The following is a 24,971-nucleotide window of genomic DNA, read 5'->3' on the forward strand; positions in this document are numbered from 1 at the left end:
CTAGTTCAGTTCTAGTTCAGTTCTAGTTCAGTTCTAGTTCAGTTCTAGTTCAGTTCTAGTTCAGTTCTAGTTCAGTTCTAGTTCAGTTCTAGTTCAGTTCTAGTAGTTCAGTTCTAGTTCAGTTCTAGTTCAGTTCTAGTTCAGTTCTAGTTCAGTTCTAGTTCAGTTCTAGTTCAGTTCTAGTTCAGTTCTAGTTCAGTTCTAGTTCAGTTCTAGTTCAGTTCTAGTTCAGTTCTAGTTCAGTTCTAGTTCAGTTCTAGTTCAGTTCTAGTTCAGTTCTAGTTCAGTTCTAGTTCAGTTCTAGTTCAGTTCTAGTTCAGTTCTAGTTCAGTTCTAGTTCAGTTCTAGTTCAGTTCTAGTTCAGTTCTAGTTCAGTTATAGTTCAGTTCTAGTTCAGTTCTAGCTCAGTTCTAGTTCAGTTCTAATTCAGTTCTAGTTCTAGTTCAGTTCTAGTTCAGTTCTAGTTCATTTCTAGTTCAATTCTAGTTCAGTTCTAGTTCAGTTCTAGTTCAGTTCTAGTTCAGTTCTAGTTCAGTTCTAGTTCAGTTCTAGTCAGTTCTAGTTCAGTTCTAGTTCAGTTCTAGTTCAGTTCTAGTTCAGTTCTAGTTCAGTTCTAGTTCAGTTCTAGTTCAGTTCTAGTTCAGTTCTAGTTCAGTTCTAGTTCAGTTCTAGTTCAGTTCTAGTTCAGTTCTAGTTCAGTTCTAGTTCAGTTCTAGTTCTAGTTCAGTTCTAGTTCAGTTCTAGTTCAGTTCTAGTTCAGTTCTAGTTCAGTTCTAGTTCAGTTCTAGTTCAGTTCTAGTTCAGTTCTAGTTCAGTTCTAGTTCAGTTCTAGTTCAGTTCTAGTTCAGTTCTAGTTCAGTTCTAGTTCAATTCTAGTTCAATTCTAGTTCAGTTCTAGTTCAGTTCAATTCAGTTATAATTCAGTTCTAATTCAGTTTTTATAACTTAAACATTTTTATTTTTAAAAAATCCGAAACATTATCAACAATATTAAGAATAATGTAATCCTAAAGGGTAAAAATGTGTAAAGATTTGTAATTTTGGTATTTTTGTAATTGTAGTCTTAAAGCAACGGAATTTTTATTGCAGCACCATAAAGTCATCTTTTATTATAAAAGGGGCCAACGCTGATTCTTAAAACATAATACTTTAAATATTTACTTATCTTGAAGATTAACTAAAAAACCCCACAAAAAATACTCAACACTCTCAAATATCTAACAGAATTGCACTCAAATTATAAGAAAAAAGAAAGTAATGAAAAGAATTTGAGTAAATAAAACTCATCAACAGAGTGAGTTCAAAAACGAAAGCCCTATAACTCTCGGTAATTAACACAACAAACACTCGAAACTAAAGAAAAACCCAACAAAAAATAAAAGCTAAAGCTAAATATTTTAAAACCAGATCCAACAGAGAAACGAAGAAAAAGAGCATATTTTTACATGACAGTGACCAGGGCCACTGTTAAAAGAATATAAAAAGAAATGGAATGTTTTGCTGATGTTAAATGTTGTTGTTGGTACTTGTTTTTATATGTTTTGGTTTTTTATATTTTTTTCTTACAGAAAATTTCTTTTGATCTGTTTGTGTATGTTTTGTGGTGTTGAATGAGTGTTTGGATGTTTTGTTGTTGTTACTGCTGCCACCTCTAAAGGTAACAAGTTAAGAGCAATGGCTTTTCATAATCAGTTCTTTTGCAACTTTTCAACAGTATGGTAATAAAAATATAAAAAGTCTTTAAAAAAAGTGTTAAAAAATAAATAATCATAAAAAAACGTTAAAGAAATAAATAAACAAGAGAAAGAAACAATAACAACAACAACCAAAAAACGGAGAAATTTATTTCTTTTATTAAAGTTGGACAAAAAGTCTTAAAAAATACATATTTGGTGAAAAATTAGTGAATTATACAAGATAATTAAATAATATGGATTACCGTTTATTGCTGGTAGGTGTTGCAAATTTAAAGAAAGCGAAGAGAAAAAGTAAAATAAACATTTTAACAAAAAGAAGAAAAATGTCATGTTTGTGTCTCAAGTCTTTTGTTTTTTTTTTTTTTTTTTGAGGAATTTTTTTTCGACAAATGGTGTCTTAAGTCTTTTATCCTAGTTTTTCATTAGGGATTTTATGAAAGCATATTGTAGATGAAATATCTTTTTAAATATTTGATTTTTTTGTTTCTATGGAACATCTGATCAGAAGTAATTAATCGAATCACTTAAAAAAATTTTTTTTATTAAAATCGAAATTTTATTGATAAATGATATTCATTAAAAAAAATAATTTCACGAAAAATCATAATTTCACAAAAAATTTTGATTTTCGCCAAAAAATAAAATTTTTACTAAAAATATGGATTTTCAGTAAAAATTTTAATTTACACTAAAAATTTAAAAAAATTTAAATTTTTACTAAAAATTCAAATTTTTACTAAAAATTCAAATTTTCACTAAAAATTTGGATTTTCAGTAAAAATTTAAATTTTTACTAAATAATCTAAATTTCCTAGATTTCAGTTTTAACTAAAACAATGGAATTTTTACATAGAAATCAGATTTTCACGAAAAAAATCCAGTTTTCAATAATAAATCGAATTCTCACCAAAAATATTCACAAAAATTTCAAGTTTTCATTTAAAAATCCAATTTTTATTGAAAACCCCAATCTAATTTGACTTTAGTGGAATGTCACAAAGTCCCTGGACATTTTTTATTCAGAAAGATGATGTCAAGTCATAATGTCGATGGACTTACTTACATTGTAAGTAAAGCGTAATTTCACTAAGCCGGTGTTTGAAATACAAACTTTTCTTGCTCGGCATAGTCTTCCATATCCACAGTATTCTGGTTTGAGATTCCTTTGAGTATATATTAGAACACTGTATACTGCTTCGACTGTATATTAGAACACGGGGAACTTTTGTCTAACTTCATCATCCTTATTTTTCGGGGCTTCTTTTAAGATGCCCTTACCTTTGAAATTGATTTCTTCTATGTGCTCAATTTCCTAATTTCTTGTTCGGCATAGTCTACCCTCTCCACAGGATTCTGGTTTGAGATTCCTTTGAGTGAGATATGACTTGGCTTCGACTGTATATTAGAAGACGGGGAGCTTCTTCCTTCTCACGTTTGTTCTTTAGTTCCTCGGAAGTTAATACACTTTGCTCTAGATATTGAGAGAGAATCCGATATATCCTCCTGGAATTGACTCTTTATGATTCCCAAAAACATCTTGTTCAACTTCCTTCTCTAAGCCCCAAAAAAGATAGCTTAGCTTTAACTCATCTCCTTCATCATCCGCTCTAAGTGCATTCTTCTCTTTTATCCATACATTTTTGTCGATCACGTGCAGCACACTTAACGTATTGTTGCGTCGGCATGTAATAATACTTTGGTGACCTATCTAAAGATCCATCGAGTGATCTATCTACTAATCTATAAAGCGATCTTCCAATCTATTTACGAATCTATTACGATCTATCTGCCCATTTATCTAGCGATCTATAAATCTATTTTGATACTTATCTACCGATCGTTCCTAGTGACCTTCATATCTAGCTATATATTTATCTAGCAATCTTTCTAGCGATCTACCGATCAATCGATCTAACGATCGATCTATTTAGCGACATACCTAACGATCAATCGAGCTATCTATATATCTTCTGATCTATAATTGTGGCTTGTTGGCATAGACAATTTATTTTGGGTTAAATTGCTAGAACCCAAAATAAATTGTTGTGTGAGATAACTCGTTCGTCGATCTTGATCTTGAGATATCTAGCGATCTACCATATCTAGCGATATACCAATCGATATACCGATCAATCTAGTGATCAACCTAACAAGATATCCATCAATCTACCGATTCATCCATTAAGCAACATACTTAACGATCAATAGAGCAATCTATCTTCTAATCTACTGTTGTTGGCATACACTAGTGATTTAATCAGAAAAAAAAAATTGTTGTGTGAGATAACTTGCTCGTCGATCTTGATCTTCAGTAATTCGATTGGATCGTTATGTGAGATCGATCGCTCGTCGTACTTAATATAAGTTAGTTTTATACCCAGAACTTTTTCACATTTTTTGCATAACTATCATATTAATGACTGTTTCAACAATATTCCGAGAATGATCTGTATAAGGACTAAGTGAAATCGTGGACATATTTTCAAAAACAAACAAACCTTTTCGATAAAGAAGATTTATAGAAAATTTCAGACCTCTGTATGCTTTATTCAGACCCTATTGTGTTTTCTACATACAGACCCTTGCTTAATCGTCGGCCATGGCTAATAACCCAGCTACTGATCTTTGACCACTATTTTTTCGATAAGTTACAAACGGAATAACAAAATTAATTTAAAAATTTCAAGTGATATGAGAAAAAAACTTAAATTTTGCAATTCCCATTTAGATGATCAGTATTGTGAACAATTATAAGAAATAATTGGATTTCAAAGTTGTTGTTAAAATATCATACAGATAACATTTTTTCAGCTAAGAAAATTAGGTCAATGAAATTTGTTATTAATCAACAAACTTGTATGCACACAGAATATGTCATTTCTTATTAATAATTTTTGTCATGTATGAACTATTTTCAGTCACAAAAACAAAAAACACATTGTGCAACATATAAACATTCATCATATGAATATGATACAGTTTATGATTTCATAAATCTTCTAAATATTGTCGTCATTTCTTATAAAGCCTCCAACAACTTTCAAGTTTTTTCTCCATAATTTTTATTATTTTTGTCTATTTTCTCTTGTACTGGATAAACTGCAATATATATATATTTTTTTTTGTTATAAACAACTTGTTGCAGTTGCAGAAAGAATTATTGCAACACATAGATTAACACACACACATAGTTGTTCTTGTTTTTAATGTTTTAACTACGGTAACAACAAAATCAACAACAACAACAACAATCTCTACCTCATCAAGTTATGAAAACTGTTCTTCAAAGTTTTCAAACGTTGTTTTTTTTTTCTTTTAATAATATTTACAGCTATTTTTACCAGTTTTCTTTATTTTTTACAAGGCAAAGAAGAGGAAGAAGTTAGACTAGAATAAATTTTTAAAAAATAAATAAAAAAAATCAGTAGCCGTTTATTCAGCTTTTTAGTTTTTATTAAAAAACTCTTTATGTTGTTATGCCTTGCTGTTAAAATAACAATTTTTGTATTTAAATATGTTAATGAATTCTTATTTTTATAATAAAGAGAAAATTAAAACAACTACAACAATATAAAAAAGTTATAAAAAAAACTTTATTTTGCTGTGTGAATTGTTATTTTTTTGGTGCTATGGGGTTCGTATTTTTTTAGTAGTACAACCGTATTTTTTTTTTATATTCATACAAACAAAAATAAAAACAAAAAACTAAAAAAAATATGACATCAAAATGCAAACAACTTTCCCGTTAAGTTATATTTTATAAATGAAATACGTACGAACCGACAACAACAATTTAGAACGTTTTTTATAAATTTAGCACCATTTTATTATGTTGAAATACACATTTTATTTAGACATTTTCGTTTTTAGGAATTTAGCATAGAGTTTTAAGTGAGATGTTTTTTTGTATTTGTTTTAACAATTAACTAACAAATTTTAACCTATATTTTAGTAGACAAGTTATTTCTTTACTTTCATGGCGATCACGGCCTATTTCAATAGATTTCCGTTGTTGTATACAATGTTTTGTTCAAGTTGATTAAGTGAGAAAGCTGATTTTGTTCTTGAGACTAGTGTATTGCCCAGGTTATGGACTAAACTATATTATGGACTAGAATATAGTCTAGATTATAGACCATGGTTCTAAATATAGTTAAGAGAATAGAATGGACTAGGGAATAGTCTATTCTATACTAGAGTAGACTATATACTAGACTATATACTAGACTATAGACTAGACTATAGACTAGACTATAGACTGGACTATAGACTGGACTATAGACTAGACTATAGACTAGACTATAGACTAGTTTATATACCAGACTATATGCTACACTATACATTAGACTAGACTATTCGATAGTTTAGACTTAAGTCAATAATCTAGTCGATAGCCTGAACTATTGTCTAGTCTATAGTCTGTGCTAAAGTCTAATCTATAGTCTGGACTGTAGTCTAGTCTATAGTCTGGACTATAATCTAGTCTATAGCCTTAACTATAATCTGGTCTATTGCCTGGACTATAGTTTAGTTTATATTCTGGACTATAGTCTAGTCTATAGTCTAGCTGATGGTCTGAACTATAGTCTAGTGCATAGTGTGAACTATAGTCTAGTCCACTATAGTTCTAGTGAACTATAGGCTAGTGTGAACTATAGTCTAGTCTATATTCCTCACTATATTTTAGTCTGGACTATAGTCTAGTCTATAGTCTGAACTATAGTCTGGACTATAGTCTAGTCTATAGTCTGAACTATAGTCTGGACTATAGTCTAGTCTATAGGATAGACAAAGCTATAGTCTGGAATGTAGTCTAGACTATAGCCTGAACTATAGTCTAGTCTATAATCTGGACTATAGCTTAGTCCATAGCCTGGACTATAGCTTAGTCTATAGCCGGGACTATAGCTTAGTCTATAGCCTGGACTATAGCCTGGACTATAGTCTAGTCTATAGACGCTATAGAATATAGTCTAGTCTATAGACTCGACTATAGTCTAGTCTATAGACTCGACTATAGTCTAGTCTTTAGACTAGACTATAGTCTAGTCTAGTCTAGTCTTTAGACTCGACTATAGTCTAGTCTATAGACTCGACTATAGTCTAGTCTATAGACTCGACTATAGTCTAGTCTATAGACTCGACTATAGTCTAGTCTATAGACTCGACTATAGTCTAGTCTATAGACTCGACTATTGTCTGGACTATAGTCTAGTCTATAGACTCGACTATTGTCTGGACTATAATCCAGTCTATAGTCTGGACTATTGTCTGGACTATAGTCTAGTCTATAGTCTGGACAATAGTCTAGTCTATAGTCTCGACTGTAGTCTAGTCTATAGTCTGGACTATAGTCTGGTCTTAAGTCTAGTCTATAGTCTGAACTATAGTCTAGTCTATAGTCTGGACTATAGTCTAGTCTATAGTCTGGACTATAGTCTAGTCTATAGTCTGGACTATAGTCTAGTCTATAGTCTGGACTATAGTCTAGTCCATAGTATTGACTATAGTCTAGTCTATAGTATTGACTATAGTCTAGTCTATAATATTGACTATAGTTTAGTCTATTTTCTGAACTACAGTCACTTTAGTCTATCCTAAATTCTGGACTATATTCAAGTCTATAATCTGGACAATAGTCTAGTCTAATCTTTAGCCTCATATAGTGTGGTCTATGTACGAGGCTAAAGATTAAACTAGCCTAGTTATAGTCTGGTATATGTACGAGGCTAAAGATTATACTAGCCAAGTTATAGTCTGATCTATTGTCTAACCTATAGTATGGACTGAAGTCAAAGAGTTTAATTATAAAAGCATTCGTTTAAAATCAAATTTATATCGAGAATGGAAAAGTCATGTCTAAAAAACACTTCATGACTTCATTTAATTACCACTTAAGAAATTTAGAATATCTGCTCTTAATAGTTTAATACTTTTATTAAAAAATAAATAAAAACGTTTCACTACTTTTAATTTTGTATTAAATTTCTTACAACTACAACAACTACTATTAACGGTAGAATTGTAAATAAATTTTAATTGACAATCACCTAAAAGAATGTGGATGGACTTCTTGACCCAATTCCATGGCATACGAACAGTCGTCAGTCATCGACATTCATTGTATGGTCGGTCGCTCGCTCTGCACTGGTCTGGTTTTTATTATAAATAACAACAGCAACTTGTTTTTTTTTTTTTTTTTTTTTGTTTTTGTTTTTCTTTTCAACCATATTTTCTTTTCAAGAAAATATGGTTATTTAAGTATGCAAAGCTTAAAACCCCAAAATTAGTCATCCGGCAAACTAATAAAGACCAGATTTGAGAAAATAAAAACAATTCAAGACATTTAACAAGCCTGGCAGTTGTGGCTAATACATGTTAATTAAAACAGATGCTTTTCTAACAACTCATAGCACCATTATTTCTGTTACATTTAAATTCCGAATTCTTTTATTTAGAAATTTAAAAACAACAACAGAAATAAATAATAAATTTAAAAGAAAGAGAAATTTCTTTGTTATTTTTAAACTCCCACCATCATTCACATAAAATTTACAAAAAAAAACATGATCACAAATTGGTTTGTATTTTTTTAAGGCCACTTAAAAAAACTACGACCAAACCACTTTAGGGGTCACTTTTAATTTCATTTAGAGACCAACAAAAACAATAAGTTTTTTTTTTCAATAAACAAGATGAGGAAAAAGTAACAAAAAAAAAAAAAGAAATTAAATCTTTGTTACAAAATTTCTCTTTTGTTTTCTTGATCTGTTGTAAAGAAAGTAAATAAGTATTGTAAAAATGCTACATGTGGTTCATTTAAATAATTTTGGTTAAAAGGCTACTGTTTTTACAATCAAAAACGTAATAAATTAGCGTTTTTAAAAGCACAAGTTATACATATTGAGAGAGAATAAAAACACACTGATGGGAGACTCCATGTACTCTGGAAATATGATTTCAAAATCATATATACCTTCAATATCCTGTGAGGAACTTGAATTCAATTCAAAATGTTGGTTTAAATAACTGGTTCTACTTAGAAATATTTGTTTCGAACAACTTCCTGTAAAGACTATACTAAAGAATAGACTATAGGTTGATTAGACTATAGACTAGACTATATACTAGCCTATAGACTAGACTATAGAGTAGACTAGACTATAGACGACTATAGACTAGACTATAGACTAGACTATAGACTAGACTATAGACTAGACTATAGACTAGACTATAGACTAGACTATAGACTAGACTATAGACTAGACTATAGACTAGACTATAGACTAGACAATAGACTAGACTATAGACTAGACTATAGACTAGACTATAGACTAGACTATAGACTAGACTATAGACTAGACTATAGACTAGACAATAGACTAGACTATAGACTAGACTATAGACTAGACTATAGACTAGACTATAGACTAGACTATAGACTAGACTATAGACTAGACTATAGACTAGACTATAGACTAGACTATAGACTAGACTATAGACTAGACTATAGACTAGACTATAGACTAGACTATAGACTAGACTATAGACTAGACTATAGACTAGACTATAGACTAGACTATAGACTAGACTATAGACTAGACTATAGACTAGACTATAGACTAGACTATAGACTAGACTATAGACTAGACTATAGACTAGACTATAGACTAGACTATAGACTAGACTATAGACTAGACTATAGACTAGACTATAGACTAGACTATAGACTAGACTATAGACTAGACTATAGACTATAGACTAGACTATAGACTAGACTATAGACTAGACATAGACTAGACTATAGACTAGACTAGACTAGACTATAGACTATAGACTAGACTATAGACTAGACTATAGACTAGACTATAGACTAGACTATAGACTAGACTATAGACTAGACTATAGACTAGACTATAGACTAGACTATAGACTAGACTATAGACTAGACTATAGACTAGACTATAGACTAGACTATAGACTAGACTATAGACTAGACTATAGACTAGACTATAGACTAGACTATAGACTAGACTATAGACTAGACTATAGACTAGACTATAGACTAGACTATAGACTAGACTATAGACTAGACTATAGACTAGACTATAGACTAGACTATAGACTAGAAGACTATAGACTAGACTATAGACTAGACTATAGACTAGACTATAGACTAGACTATAGACTAGACTATAGACTACTATAGACTAGACTAGACTAGACTATAGACTAGACTATAGACTAGACTATAACTAGACTATAGACTAGACTATAGACTAGACTATAGACTAGACTATAGACTAGACTATAGACTAGACTATAGACTAGACTATAGACTAGACTATAGACTAGACTATAGACTAGACTATAGACTAGACTATAGACTAGACTATAGACTAGACTATAGACTAGACTATAGACTAGACTATAGACTAGACTATAGACTAGACTATAGACTAGAGATAGACTAGACTATAGACTAGACTATAGACTAGACTATAGACTAGACTATAGACTAGACTATAGACTAGACTATAGACTAGACCTATAGACTAGACTATAGACTAGACTATAGACTAGACTATAGACTAGACTATAGACTAGACTATAGACTAGACTAGAGACTAGACTATAGACTAGACTATAGACTAGACTATAGACCTAGACTATAGACTAGACTATAGACTAGACATAGACTAGACTATAGACTAGACTATAGACTAGACTATAGACTAGACTATAGACTAGACTATAGACTAGACTATAGACTAGACTATAGACTAGACTATAGACTAGACTATAGACTAGACTATAGACTAGACTATAGACTAGACATAGACTAGATAGACTAGACTATAGACTAGACTATAGACTAGACTATAGACTAGACTATAGACTAGACTATAGACTAGACTATAGACTAGACTATAGACTAGACTATAGACTAGACTATAGACTAGACTATAGACTAGACTATAGACTAGACTATAGACTAGACTATAGACTAGACTATAGACTAGACTATAGACTAGACTATAGACTAGACTATAGACTAGACTATAGACTAGACTATAGACTAGACTATAGACTAGACTATAGACTAGACTATAGACTAGACTATAGACTAGACTATAGACTAGACTATAGACTAGACTATGACTAGAAGATAGAGACTAGACTATAGACTAGACTATAGACTAGACTATAGACTAGACTATAGACTAGACTATAGACTAGACTATAGACTAGACTATAGACTAGACTATAGACTAGACTATAGACTAGACTATAGACTAGACTATAGACTAGACTATAGACTAGACTATAGACTAGACTATAGACTAGACTATAGACTAGACTATAGACTAGACTATAGACTAGACTATAGACTAGACTATAGACTAGACTATAGACTAGACTATAGACTAGACTATAGACTAGACTATAGACTAGACTATAGACTAGACTATAGACTAGACTATAGACTAGACTATAGACTAGACTATAGACTAGACTATAGACTAGACTATAGACTAGACTATAGACTAGATATAGACTAGACTATAGACTAGACTATAGACTAGACTATAGACTAGACTATAGACTAGACTATAGACTAGACTATAGACTAGACTATAGACTAGACTATAGACTAGACTATAGACTAGACTATAGACTAGACTATGACTAGACTATAGACTAGACTATAGACTAGACTATAGACTAGACTATAGACTAGACTATAGACTAGACTATAGACTAGACTATAGACTAGACTATAGACTAGACTATAGACTAGACTATAGACTAGACTATAGACTAGACTATAGACTAGACTATAGACTAGACTATAGACTAGACTATAGACTAGACTATAGACTAGACTATAGACTAGACTATAGACTAGACTATAGACTAGACTATAGACTAGATAGACTAGACTATAGACTAGACTATAGACTAGACTATAGACTAGACTATAGACTAGACTATAGACTAGACTATAGACTAGACTATAGACTAGACTATAGACTAGACTATAGACTAGACTATAGACTAGACTATAGACTAGACTATAGACTAGACTATAGACTAGACTAGACTAGACTATAGACTAGACTATAGACTAGACTATAGACTAGACTATAGACTAGACTATAGACTAGACTATAGACTAGACTATAGACTAGACTATAGACTAGACTATAGACTAGACTATAGACTAGACTATAGAGACTATAGACTAGACTATAGACTAGACTATAGACTAGACTATAGACTAGACTATAGACTAGACTATAGACTAGACTATAGACTAGACTATAGACTAGACTATAGACTAGACTATAGACTAGACTATAGACTAGACTATAGACTAGACTATAGACTAGACTATAGACTAGACTATAGACTAGACTATAGACTAGACTATAGACTAGACTATAGACTAGACTATAGACTAGACTATAGACTAGACTATAGACTAGACTATAGACTAGACTATAGACTAGATTATAGACTAGACTGACTAAACTTATAACTATGCTATAAACTAAACTCTAGATTAGACTCCAATGTAGACTATAGACTAGACTTAAAGCTAGGCTATAAACTAGGCTGTAAACTAGACTATAAACTAGACTTTAAACTAGGCTATATACTATACTATAAACTAGATAATAGACTAGACTTTAAACTAGGCTATTAACTAGACCCATTTCATTCCTTATTTCTTTTTCGAAGTTAATTTAAATGATTAATTAACATTTTATTTAAATTTTAAAAAAGTGAAAGTAAATTCAAAATTGTAAACAAAAATATCGTTTTAAAATCTGTTAAAAGTTTACTATAAACGTTTGCTATTAATTACTGGATAATAATAAAAATAAAAATCTATATGTATGATAAAAAAATTAACAATCTCTAAATATGGTTTATTGGTAACAATTTTATTTTAATATTTACTTAAGAAACTTTCGCTGGTTTAGCTACAAAAAATTATAAATAAATATGATTGATGAAGATGAAAAGGCCCTAAAAAACATCTTTTATTTTTTAATATATTGAATAAATATTAAATAATTTAAACTTGTTAATAGTTTGACTAAAGATTAATTATATTTTTTACAGAAAATACTTTCATTTCTTCTGCTCTCGCTGCTGGTGACAGCACAGGCTCAAAATGATTATGGCGAAGAGCCACCAGAAGGTTATTATGCCTTTGTGGAATCACCCAATGCCATACCACCCAAAGTGAGACCACCCCCTTATACACATGTCAATGTTGATTGTAAAAATGTAGCTAGTGGCAAAAAATCAGCTGTTTCTGTTAATAACATATGTGGTGATTTGAATAAGGGACAAATACCCAAGAATCCCTTGAGACAAAATGTTTTAGGAGAACCCTATCCATTGTAAGTTTAAATCTTTGATTATTTTTTTAAATTTTTTCAAGTTTATTTTTTAAAATTTTCTAATTGCAGTGAATTGATACGTAATCATACTTTGAAATTTTTATCTAAAACTTTGCCGGTATTAAAAGCAGATGATACTTTACCTAAAGTGACACAAATAATACGTGATGATCCTGTTGAACCGGTAGATAATAATAATATTGATCGTCATTATGCGGTTAGAACTAAAAGAGAAGCTGTTGCTCCTAAAGTGCAAGCTAAGGGAGAATCACATAATTATGGTTATTTTGATCCCGCCATAGATGAGGAAGAACGTTCTCAAAAGCAACAAAAAGAAGCCGAAGAACGTAAACCACGTAAATTTTGTGATGGTGGTGGTTTGTAAGTATTAAAATAAAAACAGGGAATTCGGAATTTCAAAACTAATAGAACTTTTTTTGCAGATTCTGTACCATCTACAAGGCCATACAAGGTGAAACATCTACGCCCCAGGCAGCTCCTTTGACAGCTGAAAGACGTGAAGAAATTGGTCCTATACGTTATGAAGGTCCACCCACACCCTGTCCCGCTAAAGTAGAATATGCCACACCTGTATTTGCTAAAAATTATCAAGGTTCCTGGCGTTATGTGGTGCAAATACCCTACGAAGGTTATTTCACTCAGACAGTGGAGGTAACACGTTGCATACAGGCCCGTTGTCATTATTTAGATGGTGGCTGTTTATCATCACCCCGTTGGGTTAGTCTTTTGGTAGCAGAAATCTTTTATCCTAATGCCGAAGATACTGTACCACAGTCATCGACTACTACACCAGCTCCTTCGGTACAAGATTTTCAAGCTTATCAACAATATTTACAAAAACGTGCTGGTGTAGCCACCGCTTCCGATGGCACCAGTCATGGTGGTGCTAATGCTTCGGGTGACTTTAGTCAACATTGTGATGGTCATGATGAGATTGGTTGTTTCCAAGTACGTTTGTATTATGATTGGTTCCTAATTCCCGGTTCCTGTAAATGTTGGCGTCCCGATTACTTTGCCAAATATGTGCGCAGAAAGTCGGTAGCCGATTTGTAAGGAGTTGTGTTCGAAGAGACAGGATTTTGAGTTAATTTAAACAAAACTACGCCAATTCCTTGCTTAATTTTTAATTTAAAAAAACATATTTCTATTAGTTTTAGTTTACATACAATTAATTTTAAGTTTTCTTATAATGAAATTTACATTCTTAGAATCCTTTCGGATGAAATATTCTCGAAAATATTAACTTCAATATGATTTTATAAAAAAAAGGATTCTCAAGAGTCTGAATTTCGTTTAGCTGATTTAGAAATCAATGCTCATGAGTGAATTGAATGGAAAAATCATTTGATATTAAATCATAAACAGAAATTATTATAATATTTAAACAACAACTCCCATTTATATTTATATAAAACTCCTATTAAATTTATTAACTTATTTTCAAGATTATTCAATTATATATTTTAATCTTCTACTTTTCTTAATGTGACTGATTTTTACTTTTCTTTAGTTTAATTATATCTTTGTATGTTTATACGGTTTATAATGGTTTAAACATTACTATAACCGAAATAGTTATTAAAATAATTTGAAATAAATACTATAAAATTTGATTTGTATTCAATAATAATTCAAGAATTTGTATCAGTTCCAGAATTAGTTCGAAAACTTATGAATCTCATTCTATTTAGGCGTTGAGACCATTGATTCAAAATTGTCACCTTTTAAACACTTTGTTTACTCACCGAAACTTATGGTGAATGTGTTATATCAGATGATTTGTGCGTTTCAAATTCAAATTAGAAATTTTTGAAAAAAGTCTGTTATTTTTAGAAAATTTTCGAAAATTTATTTCTTTTTTATAAAAAGTTTCCAAAATGTATCTTTCACCTATATTGGATAACATACGAATTAAAGTCTATAGAAATAGAAACAAGATTTTGCCTGACCGAGCAATGAAAAAATGGAGCAATTGCTATAACTCGAGATGATATGTGAAGCCCGGCTAACCAGTCGAATTGACACCAAAACTACGTTCCCCCGATAATTGGTTCTTCGTACCGGAACGATTCGGAGTTCAACGAACAACAACCAAGGATTGTCAACTCAGCCACACCAACTTTATACGTGTAACTGATACAACAATAACAACACCAAAGCTACGTTCACAAGACAATTGGATCTCTACTCCGTAACGATCCGATTCCCAAACGGCGAAATATTGTTAGTTCTGCAACAGCTGTATCAATCGTAAGTTTTTTCGAAGTGAAGAACTTCCAACAACAGCGATACAGTTACATCAACAACAACATATGCGGTCAGCCATGAAATCATAATATTTAATCATTACGATATTGTTTGGTCACCTGGTCAAAATTATTTACAAACTGGTGGGGAAGGACATGAAACACAATTTCATTGAAATGGCTGACCCGGCCGTCAGTCCAAATTTCCCTGGTTTTACTGATGTTTTCTAGTTCTATCTCAAGAACGGCTAGGACGGCGATATTAGCCTTAAGGGTGTGTGGATCGTTTCAAGGTTATTTACTTAGCTTTGTAACGGTAAATGCCTAAAGGAGTCAAATCGCGCTTTTAGGCAATCAATTGACATAATTAAGACGGGTGACAACAAAATTATAGAAATTGGTCCACAAAAGTTAGATTTTTGTTGAACTATGCGATAGGATCCAACAGATTATCTTTATTTCATCTCATCTTCTATTTCATCTCATCAAAAGTCGGTAATCATGGCACTGTAGAGCTCGCTGTTGATTGAAATGAGATTTTTAGCAGTTGCAGACATTCAGCCACCGCGTTCACACGACATCAGGGTTCAATGGAGTCTCCGTCCACACCTTGCAATCAAACTACAGGCCGTAATTTTAAAATTAAATTTGATTATATTTCCTACGCGATCTCATAAAGAATATATATTGCGGATTCTTATAGATAGCGATATCGATTAAGCTATGTCTGTCCATCTGTTTTTTCGTTGAAATCTATTTTACGGAGATCCCAGATAACTTAGGCATCTAAATCTTCCAACTTTCTGTCAGGCATACTTTCGAGAAATTTTCTTTTATTAATGCAGCAAAATCGGTCCATAAATAACGGAGAAATGAGCAAAAATTCAAGACAACCTTATGTAATGAAAATCTACAAGGTAAAATTTTTTGGTACCTTTTATTCTTCCCTTGGTACTTTTTGAATTTTTATACCTTACACCACTTTAGTGGGCAGTGTACATATGGGGTTTGTGCTGATATTTGTAACGCACAATAATATTGGTCCTATACCCACCTTAAAGTATACCAATCGGCTTAGAATCATTTTTTGAGTCGACTTATCTATGTCTGCCCGTCCGTCTGACAATCCGTCCACGTAAACCTTGTAATCAAACTACAGAAAATGGTTAATATCGGTGCATTATTTTATCTAGCTTCCATACAACTGAACCTCCCGAATAGGGCTTGTAAACCTTGTAATCAAACTATAGGTCGCAATTTTGAAGATAATTCATTAAAATTTGGTACATGATCTTCTATTGTCCTAGGGACGAAGCCTATTGAAAATGGTTAACATCGCTCCATTATTTCACATAGCTCCTATACAACTGAACCTCCCGAATAGGGCTTGTAAACCTTGTAATCAAACTACAGGTCGCAATTTTGAAGATAATTCATTGAAATTTGGTACATGATCTTCTATTTTCCCAGGGACGAAGCTTATTGAAAATGGTTAACATCAGTCCATTATTTCACCTAGCTCCCATACAACTGAACCTCCCTAATAGGGCTTTTAAGTTCATATTTATGTTTAACATACTCGTATCTTGACAAAAAGCTACAAATCTAAGTTCTATACTAGCCTAGATGATACTGATGAATTTTAGAATTATAGGGTCTCATATGACACTAGCCCCTATACAAAGCCCCTTCTAGATATGACTTAAATGTCCACAATTCCTAATGGAATTTATAAGAGTAAAGTTTTTGGTACTTTTTCGTTCTTCAATTGGTACTTTTTACCTAGAAACATAGAATTAAACACACAGTGTCCTAATTGAATGAAAATGAAAGGTATTTAAGATTCGGTAAAGGCGAATATAGAACTATTACTTGTTTCAATTTAAAAAAGTTTTAACTAAATTACAAGCGGTCATCAATTTTTTTTAAGGAAAATATAGAAAATCGCAAAACAAGTTCCTTTTTCTTCTTGTGAATTCCACGGAATGATGAAAAGAACCCTTATTTGTGAACTGTAGCTGTAAATTGTCAATTTCTTTATTTAGCAGCTATTCATTTTCCTTATTTCTCATTTTCCTGAGATTTGAATAAACACCCTGTATGACTAAAACAAGTATACAAATGTGAAATAGCTCTATAACCCAATAACAACATGTTGGACAGAGAAATGATCAAACATGTTGGCAAATACTTCATAGAGTTTCAGATTTAAAAGAAATAAACAAACCACAACACAACCTTCTTTACGAAAAAAAAACAAAAAACCCCAATAAGTAACTAAGCCAAGCTCAAACACATGATAAACAACAAAAAAATTAAAATAAAACAAAAACAGAGTTTAGTGCATAAAAAGCAAATAAGCAGAACGCACGTAAATAATGCTTAAACAACCAGTGAATAAAACAACTAATACGAGTAGATACAATTAAGCGGCAAACAAGCAGTCTTACTTAAACGTACGTTAAAAACAAACAACTAGGAAGGAACCTATAAAACTAGATAACTAGTCAATAAAAAAAAAAAGCAAGAACATTTTTTGAACAAAAAAATTTTATACCCAGACTGCAATTTGAAAAAAAAAACAAATCTTAACGTATAAAAAAATAGTTATGGATAAAGTTGAACGTTCCATAGTGGCGGTAACAGACTAATAAACAACTATTTGCTACTCGCTGGGTAGTGTGTAGAGTTCTTTTAAAAGGTAAAGAAGGAAAAATCAAATATAAAAACCTTTAACAAGTTTATTTTGAGGTTTTATATATAACATTCTTTTTAAGACTAAATAACCGCATTCAAAGTTATTTTTAGAATAAAAAAAAGAAGGTTAACAGCATCAAAAAAACGTTAACAGTTTGAATAATTACTTTTTTTTTAGAAAAATATTTTATTTAAACAAAAATTATAAACAATACACACGTGCCAAATATAGAATTACTTAAAAATAATTATTTAATGCTTGATTACACTAAATAATAGCAACAAAAACAACAAGAAAATTGATAATACTTGTAACTATTATTATGTGTTTAAAATATTGATGCAATGAATAATAATCAGAAAAACATACAAGAAAAAAATCTACCAGTAACTCTGGTACATACAGCATCAACCGATAACTGAAAGAAAACAACAACAAAAACAAAACCTAACAAGCTACAACAAGTATAAATTTGTTTGAGTATTTGTGCAAGAAAAAAACAAATCAGGTTTGTGTCTTAAATCTTTTGTTTTGTAAACTGTAAAACTGTGTGAGTGTATGAGTGTTTTTTTAAACAAACATGTTTGATGTTTTTTCGTAAATTTTTAAAACAAAATATTATTACACTGCACTTACTGCTGCTCTTTTAAAGGAATTTATCAATTTACAAGTGCATTAAGAAAAATTATTGAAATTTTTTATCATTAATAAACGACTTCTAAAATAATCAACTAACTTTACTTTTTTTTTGTTTTAAAATTTTCAAAACTTTCTTTAAAATCTCAAAAAAAGAAAAAAAAAACATTTCATAATGATTTGTATTTTATCTTTACCAAGAAAAAGAAAGAAGAATGTCGTGCTTAAAGTTATCATTTTGTATTATTATGATTATTAATATTAATTTTATGTTAATCCATTTCAAGTTAATTTGTATTTTTTATGCCTGACATTTCTTTGCGTGGGAATTTGACATACATTTTATAACAAACATACTTAACAGATATATAAAATAAAAAGAGCTAAGAAATAAATTAAACATTGTTGTGTTTATTGTTTCAAAAGATTTTTTTTCCAACTGTCAGTCATACGAGATGTTGGCTCGTACATAAATAAAATTATTTTGAGTTCACTTGTTGGAAAATGCGAAATTGAAAAAAAAAAAAAATAAATAAATAAAAACAATGCAACTTTATTTTTTAATAGATTTGGTGTGAAAATTTTATTCTTTACATAACGCCAAGTTATTTTGATTAATTGTGTATTTTTACAAGTTATTTTATTATTTTGGATTCATAATTTTGTAACAGAATTAATTAAGATTTATTCTTCATTTACAAATAAGCAAGAAATTATAGACAGACATGCTCGACCATATCATACCCTACATGAAATGTAGTTTTATACACATATTGATCTTATTTTATAAATCTATCTATTCAATCTATTCTATATATTCTATCTATTCTATCTAGTCTATCTATTCTATATGTTCTATCTATCTATCTATCTATCTATCTATCTATCTATCTATCTATCTATCTATCTATCTATCTATCTATCTATCTATCTATCTATCTATCTATCTATCTATCTATCTATCTATCTATCTATCTATCTATCTATCTATCTATCTATCTATCTATCTATCTATCTATCTATCTATCTATCTATCTATCTATCTATCTATCTATCTATCTATCTATCTATATCTATCTATCTATCTATCTATCTATCTATCTATCTATCTATCTATCTATCTATCTATCTATCTATCTATCTATCTATCTATCTATCTATCTATCTATCTATCTATTTATCTTTCTATATATCTATCTATCTATCTATCTATCTATCTATCTATCTATCTATCTATCTATCTATCTATCTATCTATCTATCTATCTATCTATCTATCTATCTATCTATCTATCTATCTATCTATCTATCTATCTATCTATCTATCTATCTATCTATCTATCTATCTATCTATCTTTTGAACTGAAACAAAGCTCTAGCCTAGATATAAGAAGTTATTTTATTATTTAAAATCAATCATCGCCGGTTGTAGCTTATCTTTAGGTGGCTAATGTGGTATATTTTAGGCAGTTACAAACGAAATATTAAAGTTATGTATATTAAAAGTTATACTTTTAAACTTTTTTTTAAATCATTCAATGTAAACTTTTTATATTTTCTTTAACAGTTTTAAAACACCTTTCCTAAAATGCTTCGTTCGAACGAAACTAACATAGTAATGGGAGTATTAAACAGCAATCAAACGATAAATATACAAAATAATATGAATAATCTAAATAATGATGCAATGGGTTGTCTGGGCCAACAGCAAGTAGCAGCCAGTGCACTCGAAGCACTACCCAAAGCATTTGTACAATCAATGAAAACATTATTCGATATATTAGATGATCAACAGACAGGATATGTAAAATTTATTGATATAGAAAAAGGATGGCAAGATGATGGTAGTAAAGGTTTACCTAGAGGTGTTATGGAATCTTTACGCAAAGTAACACCACCTAGTGGCCTATTGACATTTGAGAGATTTTGTGCTGGTTTAAAATTATGTTTGCTACGCAATCAAAGTCATGCCCAGGCTCAACAAAGTGAAAATGTGCAAATAAAAACAATAAATAACAATGTTAATAACCAGACAGCGAATACTACAAACAGTGGGGCTTGGAAGAATAAGTCTAGTGTTAAGATAGCCAGACCACCCTCTGCGCCAGTTTTAGATATACAAAATCCTTTGCCCGCTAATCGTTGGTCGGCAAATGTAAGACCTCACAATATTTCTACATCACATAGAGCATTAAGTCTGCCACAATTAAGTCCCGATTCCGAAGGAGAGCTGACAGTAACAGCCCATCCTTACAATTCACCGCCTCCCCCACCCAAACCACCAAGAGCCTCCGCTTTAAATGCCAAGTCCACGAATACGGGAATTTTAAGTGCCTCTAATAAGGCGGAAATACGTAATGCTTTACAAAATTGGCAAATGGGCGTAATGCGCAATGAATTGGATCTAAAGGAAAAACAAAATACTAACAATTTCTTACAACAATGTGGTTATCGAGGTAGTGCAGATGGTGGTTCTTCTTCGGCCACTGATAGTGGCAATATTACAAATATGCCCTTAAAGAAAACTACAACCAAGAGGAGAGAACCACGAAGACATACTTTACAGAATGGTATTGATTATAATATGTTAAAGCGTCTTAAACAATATGAAGAGGAGAGAGAGGTTTTACTATTGGGTTTGAATTCGGTGGATAAAACCAGAGAATGGTATATGCAACAAATAGTTAATGTACAAGAGAAAATCAAATATCTGGGACGTATGGGATCTTCCAATGTGGTAAGTTATAAATGATTTCTGTACAAGAGCAATAAATTAAAATAATTTATATTTAATATTCTAAGGAACAATGGTCGGAGGTGCAGCAAGAACGTTTGAATTTCCAAAGGGCTCGGGTGCTGGAAGTTAACAGAAGTCTTTCTGCTCTAGCAGAATGCTGGGAAAGAGGTGGTTTTCCTTTCCATTTCAATTTGGCTATAAGAACTCCCTCGAAAACTAGCGTGAATCGAACAAATGCTAATGCTAGCACAACTATTTCTGATCGTCTGCGTCAACAGAATCGTTTATTGGCCAATGAGGGCCACCTAAAGAGTGAACGTATTGCCATGTTGGAAAGAGAAAAACAAACTCTATTGGCAAAATTTTTTGAACTGAAACAACGCTCTGGCCTTGCTAGACACACGAATAGTTATTTAAATGTTTTAAGTCAATCATCACCCGGATGTAGTTCTTCTTCGGGTGGTTTAGGAGATGCTGATGTAGTTTATTGACTATAAAGCAAAAATATATTAGTTTAATAAAATTGTTTTAAATCCATTTTGGCAATAAAATTTTATGCAAAAGAATTGGAAATGGTTGATTACGTACTTTTTAAGTATGTGCTGCTGCTGAGACAATAGATCACAAAACTGTTTAATCAAGATTTATGAAAACCGTTGTTACATACATATTTTGATTATATTCATCATAAACGAACATGACTCTATATTGTTCCCTTTTTATAGAAACCTTTTATAAAAAAATGTTGTTTTTTGTAAAAGTTAATTGTCTTTCATATCAGATTTATGTTAATATATGTTTGTTGGTATTTTAAATTTTGATGATTTTGACTTACTAATTGGAATTACTTCTTTGCAGTCATATATATTATTAAGAACAAACATGGATTATGTTTTCGCTATAACCAAGCTGGTGGCATTTTGTTGTTTAATTTACCAAATTGATTTATTAAACTATATAATGACAACATAACAATTTCTTTTCAATCAATGAACTTTATATGACTTCTTGGAAATCATTACTCGCGGACTAGTTCTCGTTAGTTTATTCAGGATTAGGATACCGTCTCATGTATTTGTTTAATTGTTTATAATTTAATTTATTACCAGGTGTTACAATACCTTGATTAATAGTTTCCTTAGCAGCCGCCTTGCGATCCATATAAACTTTGTAACATCTTTGGAATTGTGAAATTTCTTTGGAACAGAATTTCTCCACGAAATCATTTTCCTTGAGACAAGCAAATAATACGGTCATTTCTTGTAGACAGGCGACATCAGAACCCGAGTCGGCTTTACCACTGACCGAGTTTTTCAAACGTAAAGGTAAGATTTCCTGAAAGGGAACAGCAGCCTCATTTTGTGGGGCACGAGCTTTATGTTTAGCGGCATAAACACAAGTGGGAACACGCATTCTGTTGAATATAAACAATAAAATATAGAGTTTTTATGAAACTTTTGTATTTTATTTGAAATTTCTTTCAAAAATTACCTTAATTATTGAAAATATGGAAAAATTAACCAAATTTTGTAATATTTTTTGCCGTATTCCCAAAACGTTATGAAAGTTTAATTCAACAGCTGTTCGGTAGAGTTGTATAGAGGAAAAAACAAAAAGGCGACTTTTTACACTTATGAAAAAGTCGTTGTTACCAACTCAGAGTTGCATTTGAGAAAGACGCTACTGCACACGAATGATTATTTTAATAATTATTGCTGGCAATACTGTTTTTTAGATAATACAGTGTTTTAAAGATAAAGCAGTTTACCAATTCCAATTAGTTTTTTATTTACAATTATTCATTCAAAGAAAAAGATAATGGGAATTATAAATAAAATAAATTTGCAAACAGTTAAATAAATAGTGTTGTACAACACATAAAAATTCCAATTAAGAATACAGCGCTGTAAACTTTTTTTAGTGTTGTTAAAATGTATACAAAAAAATTTTGTTTTCATTTTGTTTTGTTCTAAATAAAAATAAAAAATAAAGAAAATAGACATTAATAAAAGAAAAGGAAGAAGGAGAAATATACAGAACTTTCATTAGTTATATTATTTGTTGAACATTGATTTTAAATCAAATTTAATAAAGTTTTTAAAACTATTTCCAAAATTAAAGAACAAAATGAGTGTAGCAGACATTGATAACGCAAATTCTATAACTATGGCTGATGCCATCAACAACGATACTACATCGTCCACATCACAGGCAGCCGCTGCAGCAGGAGCTGGTGGAGGTGCCAGTAATACAGTAGTTGCCAGCACAAATTATACACCAGCCACATCAAAACGTCAACTGTCCCGATTTCATCCCTATCATGGTGCTAATATTATATTGTGCGATGACAATACAGTGGCCTATCGCAAGGCCAGCTTTGCCGATGCAGTTACATTTTCAGAGAAACCTTTGCAAATGGGTGAGATTTTTCTGGTGGAAATTGAGAAAAACGAACGTGGCTGGTCGGGTCATATGCGTTTGGGTCTGACGCAATTAGTGCCAGATGTTTTGGGTACTATGGAAGATGGTTTGCCACAATTTGCTCTGCCTGATTTGGCCAATCTGGGTACTTGCTGGATTTATCCTATATCTAAGTTTGAATCGCACGCTTTGGCACCACGTTCAAATGCCGGCGATTTTGGAGGCGGTGGAGGGGCCAGTAGCAGTAGTGATGCTGCTAATGCCTCAACAAGTGACGGGCAAGCCAGTTCAAGTTCAGCTGTAACCAATAAAGGTGAATATTTGTAAAATATTGTATTTAACATAGAAAGTAATATATTAGATAGATAGATAGATAGATAGATAGATAGATAGATAGATAGATAGATAGATAGATAGATAGATAGATAGATAGATAGATAGATAGATAGATAGATAGATAGATAGATAGATAGATAGATAGATAGATAGATAGATAGATAGATAGATAGATAGATAGATAGATAGATAGATAGATAGATAGATAGATAGATAGATAGATAGATAGATAGATAGATAGATAGATAGATAGATAGATAGATAGATAGATAGATAGATAGATAGATAGATAGATAGATAGATAGATAGATAGATAGATAGATAGATAGATAGATAGATAGATAGATAGATAGATAGATAGATAGATAGATAGATAGATAGATAGATAGATAGATAGATAGATAGATAGATAGATAGATAGATAGATAGATAGATAGATAGATAGATAGATAGATAGATAGATAGATAGATAGATAGATAGATAGATAGATAGATAGATAGATAGATAGATAGATAGATAGATAGATAGATAGATAGATAGATAGATAGATAGATAGATAGATAGATAGATAGATAGATAGAATAGATAGATAGATAGATAGATAGATAGATAGATAGATAGATAGATAGATAGATATATAGATAGATAGATAGAAAGATAGTGCGACAAAATTTTTAATTTGTTTCTTTTTTATCTTCCAGGCACTATTTTAGGTGATTCCATGTATGTACGTACCCCAAGAGGCATGATACCAAAACGTTT

At 31.1% G+C, this 24,971-nt stretch overlaps 4 protein-coding genes across 4 annotated transcripts in view; 3 read left to right on the forward strand and 1 right to left on the reverse strand.

The window, feature by feature from the left end:
* The first annotated feature begins 1,690 nt into the window (after positions 1-1,690).
* Positions 1,691-14,760, forward strand: LOC119607704. Its single transcript, XM_037961778.1, has 4 exons — positions 1,691-1,951; positions 12,831-13,114; positions 13,184-13,495; positions 13,558-14,760. Exons 1-4 carry the CDS (start codon positions 1,931-1,933, stop codon positions 14,186-14,188), a joined length of 1,248 nt encoding a protein of 415 aa, XP_037817706.1. The 5' UTR covers positions 1,691-1,930; the 3' UTR covers positions 14,189-14,760.
* A 2,961-nt stretch (positions 14,761-17,721) lies between these two features.
* Positions 17,722-22,010, forward strand: LOC119607713 (suppressor APC domain-containing protein 2). Its single transcript, XM_037961788.1, has 3 exons — positions 17,722-18,082; positions 20,282-21,451; positions 21,517-22,010. The coding sequence occupies exons 2-3, from the start codon at positions 20,303-20,305 to the stop codon at positions 21,940-21,942; spliced, it is 1,575 nt and encodes a 524-aa protein (XP_037817716.1). The 5' UTR covers positions 17,722-18,082; positions 20,282-20,302; the 3' UTR covers positions 21,943-22,010.
* A 367-nt stretch (positions 22,011-22,377) lies between these two features.
* On the reverse strand, positions 22,378-23,087 carry LOC119607703 (coiled-coil-helix-coiled-coil-helix domain-containing protein 1). The gene is made up of 2 exons (XM_037961777.1): positions 22,943-23,087; positions 22,378-22,865 (listed from the first exon to the last, which is right to left on the reverse strand). The coding sequence occupies exon 2, from the start codon at positions 22,862-22,864 to the stop codon at positions 22,496-22,498; it is 369 nt and encodes a 122-aa protein (XP_037817705.1). The 5' UTR covers position 22,865; positions 22,943-23,087; the 3' UTR covers positions 22,378-22,495.
* Positions 23,088-23,257: 170 nt separating this feature from the next.
* Positions 23,258-24,971, forward strand: part of LOC119607709 (neuralized-like protein 2) — a 2,228-nt gene continuing 514 nt past the window's right edge. The window contains exons 1-2 of the mRNA XM_037961784.1: positions 23,258-24,185; positions 24,911-24,971. The exon at positions 24,911-24,971 is cut by the window's right edge and continues 260 nt beyond it. Of these exons, the coding sequence (XP_037817712.1) occupies positions 23,579-24,185; positions 24,911-24,971 (668 nt within the window). The 5' untranslated portion in view covers positions 23,258-23,578. The remainder of the gene's footprint in view (positions 24,186-24,910) is intronic.

The sequence above is a fragment of the Lucilia sericata genome, unplaced genomic scaffold, assembly GCF_015586225.1.
Source record: "Lucilia sericata isolate MDLA Ls3-8-SP2 unplaced genomic scaffold, ASM1558622v1 Contig000734F_arrow, whole genome shotgun sequence".
NCBI lineage: Eukaryota > Metazoa > Arthropoda > Insecta > Diptera > Calliphoridae > Lucilia > Lucilia sericata.